A 16,081-nucleotide genomic window follows, 5' to 3' on the forward strand; every position below is an offset into this window, starting at 1 on the left:
CTTGTGCATCTACCTGAGAGGAATGATGGTACAGGCAAAGGAGGATGGTAAAGTAAAGAAACAAACTGTTTCTAGAGTAGGTGTAAATGGCAACAACAGAACCATTACCAGCACCTGTTCTGTTCAGTTTTACTCAAAAAATCAAATGAGTTTGCACTGATTAGAAAATTTAATTCAGTGTGCTACCCACTTAAAAGCATATTCAGGTTTAAACAATATAGATACGATGGTATGGCAAGTCTTTATAAAAATACGTTGACTTGCATTTCATTTTACACCCACAGTGCGAATAAGATGAATCCGCTGACAAAAATCTTACACAAAGGAAAAGAAAAGAAAAGAAAGGGGCATGAAAGGTAAAGTTGACACCTTTTTATCCATAAAATAGTTGGGTTTTTTTTTTAAAGTAAACCATAGACTACGAATTTATAAAACTTCAACTTTTCAAGAAAACTCCTTGTTTTAACATATTCTTTTTATTTTACTGCAGCCCTTCACATACCCTGCAATCTGAGTTTGGTAAGATTTTTTTTTGTGACGTTTTTAATGCTAAAATTACAGTTTGATTTTTTTTCTTGTAAAAGGCCTTGTAATTTGGTCCTGGTATAATGGCCCATAATGCAAGGTGAGATTGTTTAGATAGTTCACAGCATATGATGCATGTTAGCTGAGAGAAAATTGAACGCAGGTTATTCTGTCTGAGCAACTATTAAAGGGATTTTGGCTATCCTTAAAGATGTGCCATCTTTTGTTATTAATATGGCTTTCACAAGAAATACCAGAATTACTGATCAGATATCTGAGCCTGTGCACAGGAAGTGCATGTTTGGGTAGGGTAGCACAGTGGTTATGTTACTGGACTAGTAATCCAGAGGCCTGGATTAATGATCCAGACACACACTGCCGCAACTCACAAAGGCTTTTTGACAGAAGCTCCCAAACTTGCGACTTCTACCACCTAGAAAGATAGGCGCTTGGAAACCCCACCACCTCTAAGACACACGCTATCCTGAGTTGAAAATAGATTGCTGTTCCTTCATCGTCACTAAGTCAAAATCCTGGAATTCCCTAGTTAACAGCATTGTGGGAGAACCTCTACCACACAGCCATTAGCAGATCAAGGAGGCTCACCAGCACCTTCTCCAAGACAGTTAGGGATGGGCAATAAATGCTGGCTTTGCCAGCGATGCAAATGACTAGATTTTTTTTTAAAGTCAGGAGATTTGATCATATCTGATTTCAGGCACAAGAACCAGCATCATTGCATCAAACAGGCAATGAGAATATGCAAGAACTGACATGGATGAAGGGCCATTTCCTAATGTCCTCATTCCTAGTAGAGTTGGGGATTGGGCAGAGGAAGGCACAATGAGCCAAGCCTCACTGCACTACAATAAAGTTACAATCAGAAATGAGCACCAAGTAATAAGATTGAAAATTGAATGCACAGTCAATTTTATTACAGTCAACTTCAAGTTTAAATCCAATTGATTGGGTTCAGTGAAAATTTTGTACCTGTAGTAGATATTGGAAAGTTAGTTTTTCCTTTTAATATTTTTATTGCTGATTTGTAATAAGAAATTAAAATGGATACCCCAAAATGAAGATAATGCTTTGAATTGGGTTTTCACATCTTGCATTCTGTGTACATCTTTATTTTTCTCTTTAATAGGATCTGCATCATACGTTTATGATGACGCAATAAGCAAAGTGACGGGAAGTCAAAAACCTAGGTACTACTTAAATTGCTAGCTTGGATATTGTTCTTCCATCAAGGCGAACTGACTGAACAGTAAACTGAAACTCTTATTCAGAATGTCAAAATGTATTTTGAAAACTATCAATGGGCAAATACATATTGACAGTTTTCTGTTTTATCAGTCATAGAACCTGTTATTAGCGTGAAAGATTAAAAGTCATTGTATTTACTGCACAGAGCTGCTGCTAATGGAAGCCCTGACTTTATTGGCAGAGCAATGATGAAGGAAAGATTCGTATTTTTATAATGCCTTAGTATATGTCTCAGAAATATGAGAGCTTTGCATACTGAAAGAAATTGCTTTTTGAAGTGCAATGATTGTTGGTATGTGGGCAGATGTATAGTCAATACATGCACAGCCTGAGCTCACAAACAGCAATGAGATAAATGACCAACTCATTTGCAATTGAACATAAAGCATAAGAATTAGAGCAGGTGTAGACCATACGGCCCCTCGAGCCTGCTCCGCCATTCAATACGATCATGGCTGATCTTTTGCCTCAACTTCACTTTCCCACCTGCTCCCCGTATCCCTTGTTTCCCAAAGGGGCCAAAGATTTGTCAATCTCAGCCTTAAATATACTCAACAATGGAGCATCCACAACCCTCTGAGGTTGAGAATTCCAAAGATTCAGAACCCTTTGAGTGAATAAATTTCTCCTCATATCAGTCCTAAATGATTAACCCTTTGTCCTGAGACTGTGCCCCCGTGTTCTAGATTCCCCAGCCAGGGGAAACAATCTCTAAGGGTCTACCCTGTCAATCCCCTTCAGAATCTTGTATGTTTCAATGAAATCACCCCTCATTCTTCTAAACTCCAGAGAATACAGGCTCAATTTACTCACCCTCTCATCCCAGGAACCAATTTAGCAAATCTCCCCCGTACCGTCTCTAATGCAATTCAATCCTTTGTTATGGTCAAGTGAGGAGGGATCAAAGGGCTTCCCTCTTTTCCCTCTCCTTGTTTGACCACAACAGGTTTAATACTTAAAGTGGATGTGCTGGCCAGTTGAGTAGGTGTTTGATTACTTACTTGCTATGATCATAACTAGAACCAATCGGACACTGCCAATTTTCCTGTTTATGGGTAGGCTCAGCCCACTTCTGCAGCCCATTAATGCTACTTTTACATGCTGGCCATTGGGAATATTCCCCAGGCATTAGGCAAGCTCCATAGCCAGACAATTCAAGTTGCAGTTGAGAGCTTGAACAACAGCACATATACATGTTTGTACATGCATGGTGGTTTGTGTTGCCACCAATGTTCTGAAATCCAACTCGCAAAATAAATGGATAGGATTCCAGGGTACTGCGAGTTAAAGCCTACAGAACTATTGCTATTTGAGGTAGTTTTGTATAACATTATGGTAGTGGTAATTTTTAATGGGAATGTGGAAAATGAACTTTTTTGAATGAAATCATTAAAGCTAAGCTTTTCGTAATGTATTGATTTACTGCTGAGGGAATCATAGACTTGTCAAACTAGTATAACTAGAGATTACAATTAAGCTGTACGCACACAAAATTGTAAGTTACAACAGCTAGAAATCGATTACCATAATATTTTAAAGGGATGCTGTCTTCAATAAAAAAAGTGATTGTAAGAAAAAGTCTGCCATCTACACTTCAATGATGTAAATCAAATTGACAGCCAAACAACATGCTTCATTTATGGCTCAGCAAAAGTTGAGCCATGCAGACAAGCAGACTTTCCTGGTTTGAGCCACAGTGCTTGCTGTTGGTTGATCTCTGCCATGATATTGTTCGGTTATAGTTGACTTCAGTGTCCCTGGTACAGAAGGGGGAAAAAAAGCTATTGTTCCTACTGGTGATTGATATGCACAGTGTTTCCAGCGGGAAATGAGTGTGTGCATGTTGTCAAGTGAAAGTAGGATTTAAACTGAGATTTGATGACTGCTGTAGTTGAATAGAGTGTGGCCCCGAATGGCTACCAGCAGAAGTATCTAGAACTGTACCCCAGCGAGGAACACCTTCAGGAGAGTCAGGAGAATTAATGTGAAATTAGGAGGAAAATTCACCCGAACAGTTCTGTGATGCATGTTCTCTTCCAAACAAAATAAAATGTGGTTTGCTAAACACTTTTTCATGGCCATATTAAATTAATAAAAATAACTAGAACTTTATTAATTGACAAAAGGTGAAAAGGAAAAAGTACTGTACGTTCTTACAAATACATATTTTTCCAGATTTTAAATATGAAGAATGTATTAGCGCAGAACCTAAAATTCATTGCAAAACTGTACAGATTTTCATGTAAAGTGCAAATTTGATTAAAATCAAGTTAGTTTGGCTTTTCTCAAGTTGTGCTTATGCAGGGCTTTGCTGTTTATGAAGCTTTATGATTTTTTAAAATTACAAATTATATTGTTTTTACTGAAGAAACTGCAAGACCACAAAAAGTACAATTTCTGACTTTGTGTGTGTGTCTCTGTCTCTCTCTCTCTCTTCTGGTCATGGCTGACACAATCAAAATCTATAACAGTTCACAGTGCCATTTTGCTGATGAAGGTAAGTCCAAAATCCTCTGTTGAATAACATTTCAAAACACTAAGATATGATTAAGCTTTGGCACAATTGAACTGGAGAGCTGCTCTGGAATGCAGCTGGCCACTACCCATTAGTTGCATTAGCAGCGTAGTCCTAGAAGGCAGGAGACCTGAAATGGCTGTTGCCAGACAATTTAATGGTGAATGCACAAAATAAAGACTTCACTACAGCAACTTGCATTCATGTAACTCCTTTTTAATGTAGAAAAATATTGCAAAGTACCTCCCAGGGATGTAATGAAAAAATGAATACAGATCCTAAGAAAAAGATATTAGAGGGGATAAGCAAAAACTTGGTCCAAGGGGTGGGTGTTGAGGAAGGTGTTAAAGGAGGAAAGGGAGTTGGAGAGATGAAGGGGGTTAGGTAAGGAATTCCTGAACATGGGTCATAAGAGGATGAAACCACAGCCATTTAGTGGTGGGGTGAAGGATGGGGAAAATATACAAGAGGCTGGAGTAAGGAATGGAGATTTCAGGGGTAGTTGTATGGCTGGAGGTTATAAAGATAGGAAGGGGTGAGGTGATGGAGGAATTTAAATACAAGGGTGAATAGCTTATGGAAAAGTCCTGGGGAAAATTGATGTACAGAGAGATTTGGGTGTTCAGGTCCATTGTTCCCTGAAGGTGGCAACGCAGGTCAATAGAGTGGTCAAGAAGGCATATGGCATGCTTTCCTTCATCGGACGGGATATTGAGTACAAGAGTTGGCAGGTCATGTTACAGTTGTATAAGACTTTGGTTCGGCCACATTTGGAATACTGCGTGCAGTTCTGGTCGCCACATTACCAAAAGGATGTAGATGCTTTGGAGAGGGTGCAGAGGAGGTTCACCAGGATGTTGCCTGGTATGGAGGGCGCTAGCTATGAAGAGAGGTTGAGTAGATTAGGATTATTTTCATTAGAAAGACGGAGGTTGAGGGGGGATCTGATTGAGGTGTATAAAATCATGAGAGGTATCGACAGGGTGGATAGCAAGAAGCTTTTTCCCCAGAGTGGGGGATTCAATTACTAGGGGTCACGAGTTCAAAGTGAGAGGGGAAAAGTTTAGGGGGGATATGCGTGGAAAGTTCTTTACGCAGAGGGTGGTGGGTGCCTGGAACGCGTTGCCAGCGGAGGTGGTAGACACGGGCACGATAGCGTCCTATAAGATGTATCTAGACAGATACATGAATGGGCAGGAAGCAAAGAGATACAGACCCTTAGAAAATAGGCGACAGGTTTAGATAGAGGATCTGGATTGGCGCAGACTTGGAGAGCCGAAGGGCCTGTTCCTGTGCTGTAATTTTCTTTGTTCTTTGTTCTTATGTTGCTTGAATGCTTCACCCTGAACTGAACATTCAAGTACATATCCCATCTGTCACAAAGACCACTTCTGTAATGTTGCCTGCTTCTGCCCCTAACGCAGCCGATCTGATGCTAAAACCATCATCAATGTCTTCCACAGTTCCAAACTTGCTCAATGCTCTCCTGGTCAGCCTTCCATCCTCCATGCACTTCAGCTTATCTAAAACTCTGCTGCACATATCCTATTGAAATCCATTCATCCCTGATCCCTGTCCTCACTAAACCTACTTTGGCTCCATGACCCCAAAATCTCAAATTTTAAAAACTTTTTTTCCCTTGTGTTTAAATAACTTTATGGCCTTGCCTTTTCCTATCTCTGTAACCTCCTCCCAGCATTTAAACCCCTGCCCCAAATTTTCTGTTCCTCTATTTCCAATGTCTTGCACACTACCCCTTGTCTTACCTGATGGGCAATGTCTTAAACTCCCTAGACTCCATCCTCTGGAAATCCTACCTTAACCCTCTTCACTTCCCTGTCATTCCTTTAAACCCATTAACCTTTGGTTACCTCTGCTAATATTTCCTTTGACTTAGCATTCTACTTTTTTCCTTATGCCTCTGTGAATGCTTTGGGATCACTGTCTGCATTGAAGGTGCTATATAAATGCAAGTTGTTGTGGTATTTCCAGGATCAATCAATGTAAAACTCTAATTCATCCACATGTCTGGCCGTTTAGTTTTGTTTTAGATAAAAGCCAAATGCTATATAAACACATTATTTTGTGCTCAATTTGGAAATATCTTGTCCAAAAATACCTGTAGCATGTACTTGCTTGGAGTATTTTGAACTGCATAATTAGATGAAATAACTCTGCTCTTGAATTGAATTTTGAAACGTTGTAAAATTCTGCCAGACTTGTATTTAATATACAACAACAGCAACTTGTATTTCTGTAGTCCTTTAATGCAGTAAAACATCCCATGGCACTTCACAGGAGCATTGTCCAGCAAAATTTTACACCAAACCACAGAAGGAGAGATTGGGGGAGATGGAGGTTTTAAGAAGCATCTTAAAGGAGGAAAGAGAGGTGGAGAGGCTCAGGGAATGCCTTGGTAGTGGAGGAGTGATTAAAATCCAAGATGCTCAAGAAGCCAGAATTGGAGAAGGGCAGATATCTTGAAGGGTTGCAGAACTGGAGGAGATTAAGAGATAGGGAGAGGTGAGGTCATGGAGGGATTTGAAAACAAGAATGAGAATTTTAAGATTAAGGTGTTGCTTAACATGTAGGTCAGTGAGCAAATGGGTGATTGGTAAATGAGACTTGGTGCAAGTTAGGACATGGGCAGTGGAGGTTTGAATGACCTCAAGTTTATGGAGGGTAGATTGTGGAAGGCTGGCCAGGAGTGCATTAGAATAGTCAAGTCTGGAGGTGAAAAAGGCATGAATGTGGGTTTCTGCAGCAGGTGAATTGAGGCAGGGGTGGAGTCAGGCGATGTTATGGAGGTGGAAATATGCAGTTTGAGTGATGGCGCAGATAGGTGGTGAGAAGCTCATCTTGGGGTCAAAAATGACACCAAGATTTCGAATAGTCTGGTTCCACCTCTCTGTTGCCAGGAAGAGGAATAGAGTCATGGCTAGGGTACGGAGCTGGTGGCAGGGACGGAAGACAATGGCTTTGGTCTTCCCAATATTTGGTAGGAGGAAATGTCTGCTCCTCCAGTTCTGGACAAGCAGTCTTTATAATTTAGAGACAGTGGCGAGGTCAAGAAAGGAAGTGGTGAGATAGAGATGGTTGTCAGCATATATGCGTAAACTGAAGCTGTGTTTTTGGATGATGCACTATGATTGTAAATGTCTTAAATGTAATGTCAGATTTGATGCTAATATTACGTTAATTATTCCTTTTGGTGATAATTTCTTCTCGGCCCACAGTGGTTGATCTGTCTTTAGACTCTCCCCTACATGCGCCTTAATATGGTTTACTGTTTGTGTTTGCCCATATTCTGTTGCTCAATCCTATTTCCTGTAAGGCTTATTGTATATATCATTTCTGTTTCAGAATCATTACACGAGCAGGTATATGACGATGCGGAAGCAAGTAACACTGAGTAAGCGTTTTACATTTACTTTACTTTATTTCTCCATTTATTTGGATAACATATAGACCTCAATAGAGAGATTCTGGGTGATGGAAGATGTCCACATTGTTGAAATGTCATTATCTTAGCCTTGTGGAGGAGGACTGCTTCCTCAATGGAAAAGCATCTTGAGCATTAACTTTAAGGATTTAAATAATAACCATGTATTTGTAAGCCAATTTAACATAGAGGGCATCACAACTGATCCTTATTCTGCTCTCTCCCAGTAGCTTTTTCATTTATAGTAGGTGCCATGGATGACGATCAGGAAAGAGAACCCTAGCTAAATTGTTTTTGTCCGTTTTAGAATAGGGCACTGGATTGAATAGTTCAAATAATTGAACAGATTTGCAAGGTTCACTTAACCTTTCACTCTTCCGACATGTAAAATGAGTACCATGTCTCAGAATGTGAGGAGGAACCAGAAGGTTTTAGGGGCTTATCAGTCTTTGCCGCACTGTTTCAATGTCTCCTGGTTGTTAAGCAATGGAAAGGATCAATACTAGGCAGTAGACATTTCATGTCTTATGGGACTTGAAGTCCATGGTTGTTTGTGATATGCTGTAAGATCAATTATAATGTCAACCCAGAGGACACCCCCAGCTATATTACCAGCAGTGGATGTGCACTTTGTCAGCTGTGGAGGCAGCCCAATAATACCAGGTAGCCTCCTTGCTGGCCCGGGGAGGAGAGGCGGGGAAGGGAGGATGGGGTGCCCCTGATCGGACACCCTGTGTCCCATGGAGGGGCCCCACCAAGCAGCTCTTGCCTCCCCCACTAGTGCATCTCCCACCACCCTCCTGATTGACCACTATCCTGCCTCGCCGGGACCCAATCAATTGTCCCAGGTGAGGCCCAAATCCCCACTTACCATTTTTAGTGATGGCATCCATGAACTTCTTGAAGCTGGGTGCAGTCCCAGTAGTGGCCACTGCTCCCAGTAGCGCTGCTGGGATGGAGGAGCTCCCGGCCCCCTGATTGGCTGGCAGCTCCAGGAGGAGGGGCATCCTGCCTCAGAGGGTGGGAGCCCTGCCCGAGGTCAATTAAGGGTCTGTGTCACACAAAATCTCAGGCCCAGTGGAGGCGAACTTGCCCTGACTTTCAAGCAGGTGGGTGGGGCCGCCGCCTCGACATAAAATTCTGGCCATTGTTTCTGCATGTGATTGCTGATCAATGATCCATACTGGAATGTGTAGGTGCATGGACCTTGGATGAGGATAAAATTGGGCACAGCTTTTACAATCTGAGCTATCTCCCAACACTCCTCACTCATGTTTACAGCAAAAAGGCAGTTTCTTTAGAGAGTGTAAATTATAGGCTGTATTTCAAAGTTTCTTTGCATCTATCTAGGCCTATTCAAAAAGAACGAAAGAAAGAATTGGGAAAACTGTTCAAGAAGGAGATGGGTGATGGAGAAAAGGAGAAGAAGGTAAAAGGGAGAAAAGACAAGTCGCAAAATCACCTGAGGTATTTATAATAAATTTATAATTATTATAATTATTTATAATACAAGCTGTCTCATTTTCTCAATCTATGTGTGTTCTATCTGGCTGAATTTTTTTTTCCACTATGCATTCTCATTTTGCATGTTCACTTTCATTTTATAATTCACTCTCAGGATGTGAACAGTGCTGGCAAGGCCAGCAATTATTGTGCATCCTTAGTTTCCCTTGAGAAGGTGAGTCACCATCTTGAACAGCTTCAGTACATGTGGTGAAGGTATCCCCACAGCGTTGGGTAGGAAGTTTCAAGATTTTGACCTAGCGACATTGAAGGAATCACTTAAACTTATATTGAAAAAAATATGGATAGATAAATGAAAACTAAATATGTAGCTATTCTAATCACATTATAATATATTTAATATGAAGGAAAACTGATCTTAACTTTATTTCAAAGTGATACTTGACAGTGCATGCAAGCCTAGTCAAGAGATCACTGTATTTGTCAGTGTCCAGAAGCCCAGCAGCAGCTTCATTGAGTGATTAGTGTCTGTTCAGCAACGTCATCTCCCCTGGAATCTATCTCCCTTGACAGTTTCGCATTGGAAATTGTTGGGCCCAACGAGGCTCAGAAATACTCGGGGTTAAACCCAGCAGCTTTTCCCCCATCTGCACTCCAGCTCAAACCGATGCAACAAAAAAGACCTACACAGGAGGCCAGGGACCAAATTCTGCATCCAACACACACCCTGATACAAACTGGCTGTGTTTCTTGACTCAGTTCCATGAGCAACGCCTGCAATAAAACAAAAGCAAAATACTGCGGATGTTGGAAATCTGAAATAAAAGGAGAAAATGCGGGAAATACTCAGCAGGTCAGGTAGCTGCCGTGGAGTGAAACAGAGTTAATGTTTCAGCCGCATCAAGCTGCTGGAGCCTGCAGCCTGGAACTCGAATTGGGAGAAGGAGGATGAATGAGGAGAGACAATATAGTCCAACACTCACAGCAACCTACAATCCACCTACATTACCAGGATAGGGAGACAGATTTAGAAACACTCACCATCATAACTCCATTAAAACACCCTATGAGGAAAACGGGGAACAGTAGCTGTGCCTGCCCTGATATCCCCCAGGCCTGTCACTCAAGCCCCTACACTTCTCAACTAGTTCAACCTAACAGCTTGCAGCTTCCTTCACCTTGAGCCAGTCTGGCCCAGGTGTGGCACAGTGTGTAACCAGGGAGTGTGGAGAGGGAATTTCCTGCCCTATTCTGTGTCCCAAATGGTCCCTCCCTTCTCCTTCCCCTAAGCTCCTTTGTAATGAAGCCTAAGTTTCCTTTAAAGTTTTGGGGTTAGATGCTACAGTTAATTACCTTCTTTGCAGGAACTAGGGATTAGAGAGCTGGCAATCATTAACTCGGGCCTGTCACTGGGAGAAGCCTCGCAGCTGGCGCCCCACTCGGTGCAAACGTGGGATGTTTGAGGCCTATACCTGGTGTTTATGAAGGCTTTCCCTGCAGCCCCCCCACCCTTACCCACCAGCTCCATTCCTCCCCTGCACACGGTGGTTTCTCACCCGCTGTGGATCCAACACGACTGTCTCCCTCCAGCTCTAGCAACCGCACTGCGCGTGCTCCAGTCACAGCCGGTGGGCTACTCAAACACTGTCAGCAAGCTACCAGTAGCTTGCGATCGACATGTTGCTGACCCCTGTTGTAGATGGTATACATTGCAGCCGTGGTGCGCTGATGGTGGAAGGAGTGAATTCAGATGGTTGAGTGCTTTCTCTGTTTCTCTGTCTAATCTCTCTCAATCTAGACAAGAAGAGAAAACAAGCCAATTTATAGCAGCACTTTCCTCTTGCAGTGTAATTTCCCAGTTGTCTTTTTCTAGTATATCTTATATAGTTGACAGATTTGACATTAGTCTGGTGCTCTACTTAACACATTCTGTATCAAATGGCTCTCTGAATAAGCTCAATATTTTTTTCCCTCAGAGGTGTTTACCATGTCGAATCACTGGATAATTGAAATTCTACTTAAATGATTGACATCTTAAAACCAACTTAACACGTGCCTCTCAAATTTACTCCTGAGACCATTAGCAGAAAGCATTCCTAATATTTCTAATAATATCAGATGGAAAGATGATTAAAGTAGAAACATTGTTAATAATCATTTCTAGTTACTAATTGAAAATGTTTCTTTTAGAATGTGTCAAAGCCAAAATAATTGGTAGAATAAAGTTGAATAGGATGTCTTGGAGATATGTTCAGTTTTTTGTTAATGAATTGAGTGGTGCAGTATCTTGGCGCAAACTTTTTTTTTGCACCTCAGATTTGGGTCTGAATTCAGCTCAACCTAATGGGATGAATGTATCTCCTCTCTGCAGGTTGTAATGATCCTACAGGAAGAGAATTTAATCAATCTAAATTCTAGTGGATATGGGTCACAGTGTACACTTGCCCATGATGTGTTGTGTCACTATCCAGAGAGGCAGCATAAGTTCACTGTGGTGGGAAATGGGACATTGCACACTGATGCAGTATGTCTCATTTTTCAAATTGTTGTTGAGGCAATACAGAAGAAGTCTTAACTTGCATTTAACCCATTGTATACCAGACTCTAAGAATGCTTGGTGCTAAATCTGAATGTCACAAATCGAGAAAAATGTTCTTTCATCTTGATGATATCAACTTTTTTTCAAAATGGCATTTTATATCTTTCCACTAAAGACTCTTCACCTTTTTTGGTTGGCGGGGTGGAGGTGGAGGGAGGGGGCAGGAGATTAGCAAAGATCAATTGTTGATTTTGATTTGAGATGTGAGTGTGACATGCGGGGATTGGGATCCATGGCAAGCATCATTGTGCTATGTGAGACAGAGAGAATTTAACACTTGGACCTCATTTCGATGTTAGAGGTCCGACTTCCAAACAAATCCAGTGGGAATCAATAGATAGCCAGCAGGCGTAAGCGGCATTTAGGGTGGCAGGAAGCCATTGCTGGGGTCCCAAGGGAATGATCCCTGGTTAAGGGGTGGTCAGGGGGAAATCATAGTTGGGGGAGGGACAAGAGGGCCCCCTCGTTTCTTGATAAAGCCTGGAGGAGTTCTGATCCTCCTTCATGCCCACAAGGAAGCTATAACCATTTAAACTTGCCTTCCTGGGTCGCTTCTAGCCCTGCTCCTACTTGCCACCATTTATTTCTGGCAGTTCTGACACTTCGCATGATGCATGTGACCTACAGTTAAAATCTGTCAACATCTTAATTGGGTCATAGATCACTGATTTTTTGCATATTTATAAAACCCTTCTTTGCCTCCGCATCTCCCAAAATCCAGAACTTAAACAGTGGTGTGAGTGGGGACAGGAATCCTTTTTCCCTATTTTAACCCTCAGTTGCATGTGTGAAAGGTTAAAATTGGGCTCAGGTGTCTGAAAAATAAGAGATGCAGGGGGAATGCGAGGAAGAACTTTTTTATGCAGTAAGTGTTAATGAATTTGAACTCGCTGCCTACAAGGATACTGGACATGGAGACAATCAATGATTTCAAAAGCAAATTTGATAGGCAATTGAGTCAAATAAACTCACAGGGCTACGGGGATAGAGCGGGGGAATGGGACTGACTGGATTGCTGTATAGAGAGCCAACATGGACTCGATGGGTTGAAAGGTCTCCTTCTGTGCCGTAATGACTTTGACTCTTTGTAGATGTTAAATTGACAAATGTGCATTTATAGAGGACTTTTTTACTTCCTTGGGATGCCCAAAGTACATTTAGAAAACTAATTACTTTTGCATTGACATTACTATTGTTTTGTAGACAAACGTGTGGTCGCCAATTTGTGCCCAGTAAGGTCCCACAAACAGCAAATAAAATGTATGATGGGATCATCTGTTTTGGTGATCGTGTTTAAGGGATGTATGTTGGCCAGGAATAGGAGAACTCTCTGCTCTTCTTCAACTAGCATCATGCAATCTTTTACCTGAACAAGCAGACAGACCCTCTAGTTAACATCTCATTGGAAAGACAGATAATGTGGCACTCCCTCAGTACTGCAATAAGATGTCAGCCTAGATTATGTGCTCAAGTCCTGAAGTGGGGCCTGAACCCACAACCTTTTCTTCTGGTGCGAGTGCTGCTACTGGTGTTTAGTTTGAAATTAAATGTTTATTTCTGAATATGATTTATCTATTTCATATTTCTACAGTGCAAATTCAAGATCACAATCTACTTTCTGTAAGTACTATACTACTGAAGTAGTTTGGAATTTGTTTCAAACATTATTGAATTTATTTGAAGTGCAGTTGTCATCAAGACTGCTATGTAATTGAAAGTTCCTCTTCTCACTTGATCCAAAATACGTAACTGATCACTTATTTTTAAGTGAAAACACATTATAATGGTATTGATGTGCAATAAGTAGACATATTTCCAAAAATATTCTAAATTATTTAGCATGCTGATATTTGGAGAGTGAAAATGATTTGTGCATTGTTTCTTACATCTGCATTAAAATAGAAACTTACTCCCAATTTTATTATAGTAACTTTTAGTGTGACTATATAGCCCTGAATATGAGGTTTCGACAATGGCATGGAGCTTTACTGGTGGCAGGTGAAAATCATAAATTTCGGTCCTGAACTCCCATCCAATTCTGATGTTAGAAAGAAGTAAAGAAGATCTCAAGGCAAATCAAATCCACATTTAAAGAGTCAAATTATTGAAATGGCACCTCACATTGAATTGACAACTACGGGTGTGGTTGTGCTCCCAGCATGCTTTTCACCCCATATAAAATGGACATCTGGCTAATCAACAGGCCTGACCTACTTTGGCCTGTTTTATAAAGCAAGGATGCTGGTGTTTAAGTGAAACATTTTACTACATTAACAATGCTATATAAATGCAAGTTGATGAACAAATATGTAAGATTCTGATGCTAGCTAGTCTTATAACAGAATATCACAGGATTTCACAGTCCTTACACCTCTCTCAGCATGACCATTTGCCTGAGGATGTCTCGGTGAACTAGTGATGTGAGTAAAGCCATATGCTTCTGTGAACTCTTTTTGAAACGTTCATTCACAAATTGTGGCCCATTGTCAGATATCACCATGTCTGGAATCCCATGCATAGCAAAGATTTCTCTCAAGGATATTACAGCTTCTGAGCTCTGACCATGTAGCTGCTTCACTTCAACCCACCTTGAATAGTAATCAACAACAATTCAGAATATTTTATTCTTTATACTCGAAAAGATCCGTACCTAGGCGTTTCCATGGTCTAGACGGAAAAGACGATGACATCAGTGGCTCTTTCGTCTCATGACAATTGATAGCACACGTCATACACCTTGATATCATCTCTTCTATCTCTTTCGATATACCAGGCCACCAAACTGACTGACTAGCCCTGGCTCTGCATTTTGTTATTCCTAAATCTCCTTGGTGTAATTTTTCCAAGATTTCTAATCTTAGTATCCTGGGGATAACTAATTTGTCGTCAAATATCAACAGATCATCAACGATACTCAAATGACCTCCTTGCTCATAATATTGCCTTAACACTGGATTGTGTGGCATATATGCTGGCCATCCTTGTAGACCATATTCTCAAATTGCTATACATATTTCATCTTTGTGAGCTTTCCTGATTTCACTCAACTTCTGATTTGTAGAAGCTAAATACTCTGTAGTTGTTACAGCAAACACTTCTACTTACTCAAAAAAAAAGTCACCACCTTTAGGTCTTGCTGATATGCATGATGACGTATCTGCTGTTTCTCAGGTTTGGTTTCAGCGTCAAATCTCATTAATCTCTGCGCACTCGGAGGTAACTTTGCTAGTTCTTTTGTATTTAGCAGAGTAACTAACGGGTTATCATCAGTTGCAATTTTAAATTGAAGACCTAGCACATAGTCAGAAAATTTCTTGCATGCCCAAGTTGCTGCCAGTGCTTCCTTCTCGATGACTGCATATCTTTCCTCTGTTTCTCTCAAAGAACAAGATGCAAAATATAATGTCTGTGACTCATATCGCTTAGTACCTGAAACAAGATTGCACCTAGCCCTGTTGCTGATGCAATCACTACTATAATCGTTGGTAACTTTGGTCATAATGTGCTAATACTTCTGAAGAAATAAGTTTCTGCTTGATTTTTTTTTTCAAAAGCTTCTTGTCAGACCTCGTTCCAACACCAGACCTCGTCATTCTTTAGTAACAGTCGCACTGATTCGTTTAACATAGCCAGATTCAGCAGAAGCTTTCCCACCTGACTGACCATGCCCATTAACCTTTGCAATTCTGTGATGTTCTTAGGCTCAGGAAAGTCTTTAATGACTTTTGTCTTTTGAGGATCTGCTCTGATGCCTGATCCATCAATAATACGACCTAGAAATTTTACTGTTTGTGTGAAAAGACACACTTCTCATTCAGCATTAGAATACCTTCCTGCAGTCTCTGCCACACTGCTCACACTCTCGCAACATGTTCCTACTGCCTTGCACCATGGATCAACATGTCGGACTTGTGACAGATGATCCTTTCTAATTCCTGCAGGATTCTGGACATCATTCCTCTATGCCTTTCAGCTTTTCAACTCTGCAAAGTAACTGTAAATCTATGAAAGCTTTTCTGCTTAATAGTGAGAAATTCTGACTCTTGATACAATATCTCAGTAATTTCTTTTCCCTGGTAACTCAATCCTTTTCAGCTCTCTTATTACCTTCAACTTGATGCTTCCAGGTCCATACAGTTTTTTTTTTACCTGTAGGTCTGATGCTTGCTTTCTTCAGCCTGGTCGTACTGAAACTGCTGCTCCAGTGTTCAGTTTGAATCTTGTCTGATAGCCTCCTACAAGAACAAAGAACAGTACAGCACAGGAACAG

At 41.0% G+C, this 16,081-nt stretch overlaps 1 protein-coding gene across 4 annotated transcripts in view; it reads left to right on the plus strand.

Annotated features, from left to right (window-relative positions):
• LOC137372858 (FYN-binding protein 1) overlaps nt 1-16,081 on the plus strand; it is a 144,432-nt gene that overhangs the window by 97,766 nt on the left and 30,585 nt on the right. For all 4 annotated transcript variants that reach the window (XM_068037221.1, XM_068037222.1, XM_068037225.1 and 1 more), the window contains 7 exons: nt 285-356; nt 491-519; nt 1,673-1,733; nt 4,263-4,288; nt 7,670-7,718; nt 9,099-9,215; nt 13,403-13,431. In XM_068037221.1, coding sequence (XP_067893322.1) covers nt 285-356; nt 491-519; nt 1,673-1,733; nt 4,263-4,288; nt 7,670-7,718; nt 9,099-9,215; nt 13,403-13,431 — 383 coding nt within the window. The remainder of the gene's footprint in view (nt 1-284; nt 357-490; nt 520-1,672; nt 1,734-4,262; nt 4,289-7,669; nt 7,719-9,098; nt 9,216-13,402; nt 13,432-16,081) is intronic.

Source organism: Heterodontus francisci, chromosome 8 (genome assembly GCF_036365525.1).
Source record: "Heterodontus francisci isolate sHetFra1 chromosome 8, sHetFra1.hap1, whole genome shotgun sequence".
NCBI classification, from domain to species: Eukaryota; Metazoa; Chordata; class Chondrichthyes; order Heterodontiformes; family Heterodontidae; genus Heterodontus; species Heterodontus francisci.